Source organism: Chrysemys picta, chromosome 7 (assembly GCF_011386835.1).
Source record: "Chrysemys picta bellii isolate R12L10 chromosome 7, ASM1138683v2, whole genome shotgun sequence".
Taxonomy (NCBI): domain Eukaryota; kingdom Metazoa; phylum Chordata; order Testudines; family Emydidae; genus Chrysemys; species Chrysemys picta.
Window position 1 is genome coordinate 37,479,106 of NC_088797.1, and position 12,120 is coordinate 37,491,225.

At 42.2% G+C, this 12,120-nt stretch overlaps 1 protein-coding gene across 4 annotated transcripts in view; it reads right to left on the reverse strand.

Moving 5' to 3' along the window:
* Positions 1-12,120, reverse strand: part of CFAP92 (cilia and flagella associated protein 92 (putative)) — a 92,704-nt gene that overhangs the window by 38,477 nt on the left and 42,107 nt on the right. For all 4 annotated transcript variants that reach the window (XM_042857426.2, XM_024111168.3, XM_005309781.5 and 1 more), the window contains 2 exons: positions 9,689-10,593; positions 5,972-6,166 (listed from right to left, as the gene is read on the reverse strand). In XM_042857426.2, the coding sequence (XP_042713360.2) occupies positions 5,972-6,166; positions 9,689-10,593 (1,100 nt within the window). The remainder of the gene's footprint in view (positions 1-5,971; positions 6,167-9,688; positions 10,594-12,120) is intronic.

The following is a 12,120-nucleotide window of genomic DNA, read 5'->3' on the forward strand; positions in this document are numbered from 1 at the left end:
AGTGCCGTGCCAGAAGGCCACCATTTTGATCTAGTGGTGTGCACAAGGTTACGCTGGATGGAGACCACCATTTTGTAAAATGTCAGCCTCCTGGCCTGGCATCTGTGGAGCAGGTGAGGACATATTGGCTGTACTGATGCTATTTTATCATTTGCACCATCCGGCTGTGCAAGCATCTAGTCAAGAGACTTGAATCCAGAAGATCCTTATCTGTGGACAGCGGTCTTAACATAGCATCCTCTCTGCTTGAGCGGGTAGCCTGTGCTAGCCTTTTCTGAGATGGGAATCTGCAGCGGCTTGTAAGCTCCTTAAGGCAGAGCCCATGTCTTCTTTTATGCCAGCCTGAATACCCTGCAGGCATGCAATAAAGAACCATTGTAAGTTCCTGTTTCTGCGCTGCCCTACCATCACCACACAGGGTCTTCCTAAGTCCAGGCCTCACTTGCTTACAAGTGAATTCCTCTTTCTGATTTGTGATAAGAGGCACAATGGACTCATTTTTACGCAGAGTATCTGCTTCAACCTCCAGCAGAGAGTCTAGTGATGCAGTTCTGAACAGAAAACAAGAGTGCAAGAAACATGCTTGCAAATCTGATGAGGCTTTCTTGGAGTATGGCTTCACCAGTGTTTTCGTCAAGAACAAAGAAAGGCCGAAATGCCTGCTATGACACACGGTGTTATCTAGCTAAAGCAGGATGCCTCATAACCCTTCACCAGGAACACACAGGGAAACCAAGGTCATTTTTCCAGCGCTGGAAAGAAAAACTTTTGCATCAACAACTGCAATTCAAGAGATCCATGTCCATCTCTGACCACAGTCAAAAGGCATCATTTCAGGTGAGTGACTGCATTCGGTAAGCCAAGGAGCCTCACACAATTGGAGAGACTTTAATTTTGCCAGCTGCAATTGATATGGTGAAGATAATGTATGGGGAAACTGAGGCAAACAAACTCAAAGCCATATCACTCTCAAACAATACAGTGAAGCAAAGGATTAAGGCAAGAACAGCAGATCAGGAAAACACACTGGTGGAGCATCTGCCAAACACGTATGCTTTTGCTCTTCAGGTTGATGTGAGCACTGAGGATTGTAATGCACATTTCTTGGCTTTGTAAAATACACAAATGCAATTCTCCAAGCCATTCTGTTCTGTATCCCTCCTCTCGGACATGAGATGACACAAGGAATGCTGGATGTACTACACAGGCACATGCAATATAAAAATATCCCGTGTGATCGCATGGTAGGCTTTTGTACAGATGGAGCTCCCTCTGTCTATGGCAGGCCTCAAAGCAGGTGTATGTGCTTTGGTAAAGAAAGTTGCTCTGTCTGCTGTGTAAGCTCACTGCATGACTCACAGAGAACAGCTGGCTTTTAAAGCTCTGAGTCCAGAGTTAAGTGAAGTTTTGCAGCAGATCTTGTCTATTGTGAACTACATTAGGTCTTAGCCTCTACACGTGTTTCTGTTTGCAAAACTCCATGAAGACACAGGGTCAGATCATTACGTGTTGTTGTTCCACCCTGAAGTTCGTTGGCTATCAAAAGGAAAAACACCGGGACAATTTTTTGAACCAAGAGATAAGCTGCGTGCCTGTGGGATGGACTGCACAAGGAGTGAATTCATTGACTTTCTATGTGACCAAAGGAAGATGTGCTTTCTTGCCTATGTCACTGACATATTTGGGAAACTGAATGAACTGAATATGGGTTTGCAAGGAAAGAACACCCACATGCTTCAGCTGAGTGACTGAATCACAGCATTCATGAAGAAAAGTATTTTCTGGAAGAATAATCTATTGAAGACAAACTATGAATTCTTCCCACAGCTTTGCAAGTTCCTGGTTAATTTTATTGTCATTCAGCCTCCCACACAGGTAATGGCTAAGCATCTCAGCCAGATGGGGGAAAAGTTTGCATCCTTTTTCCCTGACTGGGACATGACAAAGTGGGTGCGAAACTCCTTTCTTTGCAAGCCTAATGCCATAGAACTGCCAGCAGGTGCAATTGAACAGCTCATTGAAATTTCCTGGGATTGCTTCTTGCGAGGAACATATGCCCAGCTTATGCTCCCAGAGCTCTGGTTCACTGTCAAGAATGAATATCCTGCACTCTCAACACACGCCTTGAAACTGATAGTACCATTTGCGAACATGTATTTCTGTGAGGCTGGATTCATCCCACATGTGCCAATCAAGTCTCAGTATCAATCTACCACTAATGTCACATTGGAGATTAAATGTGCAATGTCTCAAAGCCGCCAGACTTTGAGAAGCTGTGTCGCAACATACTAGCCCATGTGTCACATTAGAGAGCATTAAATAACATACTTAATATGTAAATTCCCGTGGTCACTATGTTGCTTTGTTTTTGTCTAGGGTCACAGGAAACAGTAAGTCTCAAAATGGGGCAAAAAGTTTGGGAATCATAGATAGATAGATAGATAGATAGATAGATAGATAGATAGATAGATAGATAGATTATAGGACTGGAAGGGACCAAATACTGTCTAGACCATCCCTGATAGACATTTATCTAACCTACTCTTAAATATCTCCAGAGACGGAGATTCCACAACCTCCCTAGGCAATTTGTTCCAGTGTTTAACCACCCTGACAGTTAGGAACTTTTTTCCTAATGTCCAACCTAGACCTCCCTTGCTGCAGTTTAAACCCATTGTTTCTGGTTCTATCCTTAGAGGCTAAGGTGAACAAGTTCTCTCTCTCCTCCTTATGACACCCTTTTAGATACCTGAAAACTGCTATCATGTCCCCTCTCAGTCTTCTCTTCTCCAAACTAAACAAACCCAGTTCTTTCAGCCTTCCTTCATAGGTCATGTTCTCAAGACCTTTAATCATTCTTGTTGCTCTTCTTTGGACCCTTTCCAATTTCTCCACATCTTTTTTAAAATGCGGCGCCCAGAACTGGACACAATACTCCAGCTGAGGCCTTACCAGAGCAGAGTAGAGCGGAAGAATGACTTCTCGTGTCTTGCTCACAACACACCTGTTAATGCATCCCAGAATCATGTTTGCTTTTTTTGCAACAGCATCACACTGTTGACTCATATTTAGCTTGTGGTCCACTATAACCCCTAGATCCCTTTCTGCCGTACTCCTTCCTAGACAGTCTTTTCCCATTCTGTATGTGTGAAATTGATTTTTCCTTCCTAAGTGGAGCACTTTGCATTTGTCTTTGTTAAACTTCATCCTGTTTAACTCAGACCATTTCTCCAATTTGTCCAGATCATTTTGAATTATGACCCTGTCCTCCAAAGTAGTTGCAATCCCTCCCAGTTTGGTATCATCCGGAAACTTAATAAGCGTACTTTCTATGCCAATATCTAAGTCGTTGATGAAGATATTGAACAGAGCCGGTCCCAAAACAGACCCCTGCGGAACCCCACTCGTTACGCCTTTCCAGCAGGATTGGGAACCATTAATAACAACTCTCTGAGTACGGTTATCCAGCCAGTTATGCACCCACCTTATAGTAGCCCCATCTAATTTGTATTTGCCTAGTTTATCGATAAGAATATCATGCGAGACCGTATCAAATGCCTTACTAAAGTCTAGGTATACCACATCCACCGCTTCACCCTTATCCACAAGGCTCGTTATTCTATCAAAGAAAGCTATCAGATTGGTTTGACATGATTTGTTCTTCACAAATCCATGCTGGCTGTTCCCTATCACCTTACCACCTTCCAAGTGTTTGCAGATGATTTCCTTAATTACTTGCTCCATTATCTTCCCTGGCACAGAAGTTAAACTAACTGGTCTGTAGTTACCTGGGTTGTTTTTATTTCCCTTTTTATAGATGGGCACTATATTTGCCCTTTTCCAGTCTTCTGGAATCTCTCCCGTCTCCCATGACTTTCCAAAGATAATAGCTAGAGGCTCAGATACCTCCTCTATTAGCTCCTTGAGTATTCTAGGATGCATTTCATCAGGCCCGGGTGACTTGCAGGCATCTAACTTTTCTAAGTGATTTTTAATTTGTTCTTTTTTTATTTTATCCGCTAAACCTACCCCCTTCCCATTAGCATTCACTATGTTAGGCATTCCTTCAGACTTCTCGGTGAAGACCGAAACAAAGAAGTCATTAAGCATCTCTGCCATTTCCAAGTTTCCTGTTACTGTTTCTCCCTCTTCACTAAGCAGTGGGCCTACCCTGTCTTTGGTCTTCCTCTTGCTTCTAATGTATTGATAAAAAGTCTTCTTGTTTCCTTTTATTCCCGTAGCTAGTTTGAGCTCATTTTGTGCCTTTGCCTTTCTAATCTTGCCCCTGCATTCCTGTGTTGTTTGCCTATATTCATCCTTTGTAATCTGTCCTAGTTTCCATTTTTTATATGACTCCTTTTTATTTTTTAGATCGTGCAAGATCTCGTGGTTAAGCCAAGGTGGTCTTTTGCCACATTTTCTATCTTTCCTAACCAGCGGAAAGATAAAAATCCCTGCAGTAGAAAGAAACAATCACATGCACTAAACAAGTCGGATGCATCAAAGCCTGCATGTGCTATTGGCAGACACACACTGCAGTATTCAAGACTGCAGCAGCCACTTGGAAATGATACTCAATCAAGCAAAATCGTGTGACGTTTTGTATCTGAGTCACTCCTTTGTTGCAAGGTTACAAGAAGTGCAAAAAGAAACGTGGAAGCCACTAACAATGTTCTCCTCCTCTCTAGCTGGAAATAACAGCTTTGCCATTTAATCTGAATGCTTATTTGGTGAGGCTTCACCATAAGCACTGTAGGTGAGCAATGTGGGAGATTTATCATTTGAAATTGAGTCCTCTGAAAGAAGTAACAAAGGCTGGGTGCTCTCGCTGCCTCAGGAGTGAAAATCCCCAGTCATTTCAGTGACAGCCAGGGCCGGCTCTACCATTTTTGTCGCCCCAAGCAAAAAAAAAAAATGCTCCGACTGCCGCCACCCAAACTGCCAAAGCGCAAAAAAAAAAAAAAAAAAGCTGCCCGGACTCTGCCGCCCCAAGAATGGACGGAATGCCGCCCCTTAGCACGTGCCGCCCCAGGCACATGCTTGCTCCGCTGGTGCCTGGAGTCTGCCCTGGTGACAGCTGTGTGGATTTTAGTTCAGAAAATAATCTGAATGAGCCAGTCTATTGACAGCAGGAACTAAAAGTATCCACTTGCTCTCTTCAGCCTTCTAAGCACCTGAATTGCTTATTTCAAAGATGGATAAAACCCATTTCCTATTTTTCAAAAGCAAGGGTTTTTTTGTGTGCTGATTTTGCATAACAGATGACTTTCTCTCCACATTTTTCACAAAAAGTAACATTTTATATTTGCAGCTACACCCTCACTCGCTCTCTCTCTGTCCAGACTACTGTTATGCTTTCTAACAAACTAAACACACAAGTAACATTTGGGATACTCTGAGGCGAACGGGAGTGAATATAGCCATATGCTGCTGAACTGAGCCTGAAAGCTCCTCTCTCCTGACTGCCAGGGACCTGTGTTTAGAGCCTTCCCTGGCTTGTCTGAGTGCATGACTGGGCCTGTCGTCCTCAGCCTTGCTCCATTCCTTCACCCTATACACCTGAAGGAAAGCTAAGCAGGGAACGAACTCCCAGCCAGTGTTAAGGTGGGACATTGCACCTGTCACAAGACAATTTTATTTCCTTTTTTCCTATCTAACTCTCCTGCCCCATAAGGAATAACTTCATGTCCAGAGAGGGGTGATTTCAAAAATTATTTGAGGGGCAGGAGCAGGTGGAGAGTGATGAACTGGCACTCTAATCCCCAGAGACGAAGCATGCCTCATTTGCATCGTGCTCATCTGCCGTATTCCCATGCCTGATCTCAAACCTAAAACTCACTCTCAGTCCCACTGACCTGCTTTCTTTGTGAAAGCAAAACCAAAGGCATTAATTATCGTATCAAATATTCACACTATTTTGGTGATGCTTCAATTATCAGTTTCCTGACTACAAATCTAGGAATGGTCTCACCTGGACAAGGCTTGGAAACATGCCTGAGGAACCATATCCCTGACATAAAGGAGAGGTTGTCTTGTTATAGAAGAGAGGGGTTTACAGAGGTGGATATGATACAGGATCGCTTCCAGGTCTGTATACAGGCGCTGATGGAAAGACAGCTGTGAGTTATATAATATATCCAACCTTCCATTTTCAGTTCTGTGAGTCCTGCAACAGAGCACCACAAAAGCAATGTTACAAAACCAGTCTATCTCATGAATCCCACAGTGCTGCAGCATAATCCCTTATGAAAAACTGTCTTGTCTTTGTTCTTGTAGATGGAACCTGTTGCCATTCTGACACTTTATGCCAACGGTTTTAAAATAACAACTTTTTTTTTTTTTTTTTTTTTTTGCAAAACACCTGCCATGAATTATTATAAAAAAAAAACCCCAGCCTCATATTTAACCACACTATGTAATATTCTGCAATGAAGTTTACTAGAGTACCAAATTTACCCTTATTATAGTTACAAAAATGGTACAATATCAATTACCAGGGTAGAAACAGAATCAGAGATTTACATGATCACAACAAGAAAGGACTTTTTTACTGAAATAAATCATTTCAACAATTTGAAGGGAACAAGCATGCAAAGAAAAATAAATAAATTAGGAAAGCAATTAATAATGTTTCTGTATTCCTTCAATGCTTAAAAAAAAAGAAATGAACTCTTTTTTAAATCTGGAAATCTGAGGAAGACCCACATTCACTACAAATCCTGTAGGAGTTATATAAGTGAAAGGGGAACCTTTTAGAAAAGATTATAAATTGTATATGGTGTGTGAGTGTGTGTGTCTCTCTCTCTCTAAAAAGTCAATGTCCCCATTCATTTCAGTGAAATTTGTGTGGGGTTTAGCCCAGAAAGTAATCTGAACTTTCTAATCACAAAGTACCCAAATTCTACCTGCAACCTTCTGAATATCCCCAGGTTTAAAAGTATCAGAAACTCACTGTGCCACTCCAGTTTGTATCTATGTGCCCATTACTACACTACAGTATTTGTGTTACTTGTCCAAATATTTAAAGTGATGAATACATCCTTAGCACTAAGCTGCCATGGAAAGAATTCTTATGGGCTCAATCCTGGATTGAAGTCAATGGGAATACTCAAATAAGTAAAGATTACTCACATGAGTAAAGCAGGTTCAGAGTTGGAAAGTTGGAGTGGGGAGGCAGAAACAGGATCCAGACTTTTTTTTACTTCTAGGACACTAGTTCTAATCTAGACCAGACTGAGACTGATCCCAAATTGTTACCATTTGGTGGCCCACTTGAGACTATAAAACTCTTTTTAGTCCACTTCCCAGCACACAAATTGGGACATTACCCAGTTTCACAGTTTACACTAATTACCGTTAATCCTTGGTCTCAGCCTCGGCAAACAAAAAACAAAATGTTTTAGTAGACAGCAGAGAGGCCAAGGACTGAATAGACACAGGGACTGAAAATTCAGCTACCCTACTTTGAGGTCAGGGGAAAATATGACAAACTCAAAGGCCACCCAAGAAAATTCTCATAGCAAATTTCAGAACTTATATAGGATGAAATATGAACACAAATATTTGTTTAGAATTATGTATTATGAGATAATCTGGGTAACCTGAGCATTTGAAAATGTATGTTTTGAGAGCAGGAAGACAGAAAATAACAAACATTTTAGCCTGAGGGCCATTACTTTAACACACAGAAATAACACTCAGATTTCATGTGAAATACTCTTGAATGTCATTAGAAAGTCATTAGATTGCTTGAGTTTCCCTGTAGAAAGAGCCAAAAGTCTATAGTCCACAGGGAAAGAATGATTTGGCAGGTTTGCTGTTGTGTGAATAAAGAGGAGACTTTAGTCTCCAGTGAAATCAATATACCACCTTCCACAAATACTAAATTCCCCTGGAAAAGATTTGCAATGCATTTAAAAGGTTGTATTTTAAGAGGGTTGCTGTCAATACTAATGTTCTTATAGGCAGTTTATCTTGAAAAGAATGAAGCAAAAAAAAAACAAAAAAAAAAACTTTAAAAGTCCATAGGAAGTGATGGGCTTATTAAAAACATTAGTTACCATTTCTCTTAACATTAACATTTCAGTCCGGAGGCTAAGTACAGTATATAATTGCAAGCCCTGGAGACTGAAATCCTTCTTGGGACAGCCTTGGCAAAATGCAAAATGTCAGAAAAAGAAGCTAGTCCACACAAATTGTAGTACTTTTTTTCTGCATGAAATGGGGAACATACATGCACCCACACAACCCCCCAATCTTATGGACCTTCGGGAGAGAAAATGATACACCTCTACCCCGAAATAACGCGATCCGATATAACATGAATTTGGATATACTGCGGTAAAGCAGTGCTCGGGGGGGGAGAGGGAGGGTCAGGGCTGCGCACTCCGGTGGATCAAAGCAAGTTCGGTATAACACAGTTTCACCTATAACGCGGTAAGATTTTTTGGCTCCCGAGGACAGCGTTATATCGAGCTAGAGGTGTACATTGTATTTTCACACACAAAAAATCCCCTGAAAATACATTTTTTAAGTACTGGGCAACGAATAAAAATGGTTTAAAGTATTAAGTATAGTTGGGTGTACCGTGTCTCATGGAACCTGTAGAAAATTGTAGCACATTTAAAAGACAATGTTGAGGCAAGAGCTGCAAGATAATTGAAATTACCTATAAATTTCCAGGTGTACCATATATTTGCACAAACAGATTTTGGATAAAATTTTCAGAAGGGCCTAAGTGACTTAGGAGTCTAAGCCCCATTTTCAAAGGTGATTAGGTTCTTAGGTCCTTTTATAAACTTTACCCCTAGTCTCAGTATGGGTGCTTTTTTCATCTATATTTGGAGTTCATGACAACATTTCACCTGCCTGTGTTACACATCTATCATACTGTCCAAACAACTGCCAAGAAGGCATAGCCACTCTCAAGGGTTCTTTACATATTTTTAATTTTTTTTCCTTATACTCTTTCACTTATACTAATCTCAAGAAAACTTGAAATTGAAATATTTAATTACTAAATCTTATGTGTCTTCCATTATGTAGGTACATTGGTTTGTTATTGTACAATTAGCCAAGAAGAGAGAAAGAAATTCTAATTAACAATTCATTAAACGTGTTTCTGCAAAAATTGTTATCAATGAAACAGATACCTGCCATTGTAACAGTGTGATGACATGATTTGATACACAGGAAATGTAGCTCGGCATCTGAATTAGAGATGGGCTCAAATAAACTGCAGATCCAAACACCCTCAAACTTTAGGGAAAGTTGGGTCTGAGTCAAAACTTTGAGCTCAGGCCATGTCTAACTTGAATGCAGAAGACAGGCAGGAAAATGAAAAGTTTAAGGAAACTTCTATTATTTAGAATTTTACTGAAGAAAATAGTGTGGTTTATACAAGATACATAGTAGCTTAAAGTGCCGTGTTGTAAATTTATAGTATTCTTCTAATCATAGCCCTCTATGCATTGAAGGATTATCAGATAGCTGATAAAGGTGTAAGGGTCAGTCTTCAGATTTTGACCCAGGCATTGGGTCAAATTCATATCTTGTATAACTCCAGAGACAACACCAGGGACGAAATCAAACAATTGTCTTTACAAAAGAAAAAAAAATCAGCAACATTTTGTTTAAAGCAGTTTAAATCTAGAGGGAAATAATTACTGAAAACATTAAACTATCTTACTTATCAAATTGCTGTTCCCACAGTCTCTTGATTGCTTTGTCCTTTAATCCTTCCAAGACTAAAAGATGAATTGTTCCATCCAGTATATGAAAACCAGTAATGATATCCAGCTCAGAAATTTCCTTGGTCGCAGTTTTCAGTTTGAAAGTAGCAAGAGCCATCTGAATTACTTGTAGAGGATAAGAATCCAGTTGGAGGGCTTCAGCATTAATTTCTGTAATCTCTTGCAGCAAATCATGTAAGCAAGGTGCATTATTGTAGTCAAAAATATAGATAATGCAACCATATGGGCAATCTGCAACTTCAGTGTCAGCAGTTTCTGCCTGCAGACCTAGCGGCACAGCTATTTCAACTCTTACTTTCAGGACTGAGTCCGATTCTAGATAATGTCCCATAGGCAATGGAGAAGTCTGAGGGCCAGCCACTGATCCCAATACTCCCATCATTTTTTCAGTCTTACTATCCTTCTGGCAGCCAGGATCTGGAACTGAGCAGCTATGAATGGGCACACTGATATTTAGATACTTTTCACCTAGTAGTAGGTCAGTTAGACTGACTTTAGCTACCCCATAGGGATGCCATAAATTGTCCTTTTCTGTAAATGGATTATAGGCTGTGTGTTTGTAAGAGACAAGACCCACATTACTCAGCTCTCCATCATCTTGCTCATCACCAAACAAAGAGGGTTTTTTAATGTCCTCTGCCATTTTTCTGTCCCGGTCATGAACCTCAATCTCCAAAGGTGGCCCTCTAAAATACTCACGCAATTCCCCAGGACTGATTGTCCCTGTTAGAATCACATTGACATCTTTAAAATAGATGTGAGTTCCATGGGTTTGCCCTTGCGTTTGATGAGGAGGGAGGTTGTGAAATTGGTATCTGCAGTATGTGGGAACACAGGTCGCCTACAGAAAAACCAAGGAAGAAATTGAAATACCTGTAGGGCTAACTTTTCCCTTCCCCTCGTCTTCCATCATACTTTTCTAATGAGGAATGCTGAAAAAGCTCCTTTTGCAAACAGTCAGCATACAACTCCTTCAGTCATCTTATAGGGAGCTACTGGTGGGGACTTTTACACAACACCACAGCTACCTAAAGCCAAATTCTGAAGCAGCAGAAATGCTGAGGGAACAGTTTGCTTCTGAAGGGCAAGGTCCTTTGGGAGGCAAACCGATACCATGGACCAAGGTCCACCACTGGGACCTTGCAGAGAGAACCATGAGCGGTCAATGCAGCAGCAAGTGAGCAAAAATGGCATGGAAGGGGCAGGAGTAATGTGTGATGATTCCCTGGCTCCATTCAGACATGTTGTTTGCCCATCTGTAAAATGGGATCATGTGCTTTGAACTCTAATGTACCATTTCAGAGCTAGGTACTATTATCAGTATAGTGCTCCTGTGTAAACCTGGCACGAAGGAAAGTCTGACGTACCCTCTATCCTCAACAGCAGTGACTCTCCCCAAGCCAATGCCATGAGTTACTGGTGCAGAATACACTAGACTCTGCATTTTATAGTCCAAGCACAAACTTTACTAAAGTCCTCCAAGGCAGTTAGCAGGGCATTTTGTGTGAGGTTCCTTGACTTTAGAACTTACTCCCCTCTTGGTTCACTGGAACCTTATTAACCTTCAGGTACACTGAAAAGCCCATCTTTATTCTCAGGCCACTACAGAAGGGACAGGATGGGGACTGGAGTGGTTTATATTTATGAGTGGTCCTTTAGTACAGTTACTCCTCACTTAAAGTCGTCCTGGTTAACGTTGTTAAGTTGCTGATCAATTAGGGAACATGCTCGTTTAAAGTTGTGTAATGCTCCCTTCTAACGTCGCTTGGCAGCCGCCTGCTTTGTCCACTGCTTACAGAAGAGCAGCCCATTGCAGCTAGCTGGTGGGGGCTTGGAACCAGGGTGGACCGGCAGCCCCCCTATCCAGGGCCGGCTCCAGGCACCAGCGCAGCAAGCGGGTGCTTGGGGCAGCCAACGGAAAGGGGTGGCACGTACGGTTCTTCGGCAGCAATTCGGCGGCGAGTCCCTCAGTCTCTCTTGGAGGGAAGGACCCGCCGCCGAATTGTCGCCGAAGAATGAAGCAGCGGCGGTAGAGCTCCCGCCAAAGTGCTGCCGATCGCGGCTTCCCGCCCCCCTCGCCCCTTGGGGTAGCAAAAACATGGGAGCCAGCCCTGCCCCTATCAGCTCCCCGCTCCCCTAAGTTCCCTGTGCTGCAGCCACCCAGCAGGCTATCAATCGGCAATTCAGCTGTCCCTCCCCCCACTGCCATGTGCTGCTCCTGCCCTCTGCCTTGGAGCTGCTCCCAGAGACTCCTGCTTGCTGTGCAGGAGAGGAAAGGGGGGGGCTAATGTCAGGGTGTCCCCCTCCCCCCTGCTCCTGCACCCCGCTTACCCCTTCTCCATAAATAGCAGGGAAGGGAAACAGATGG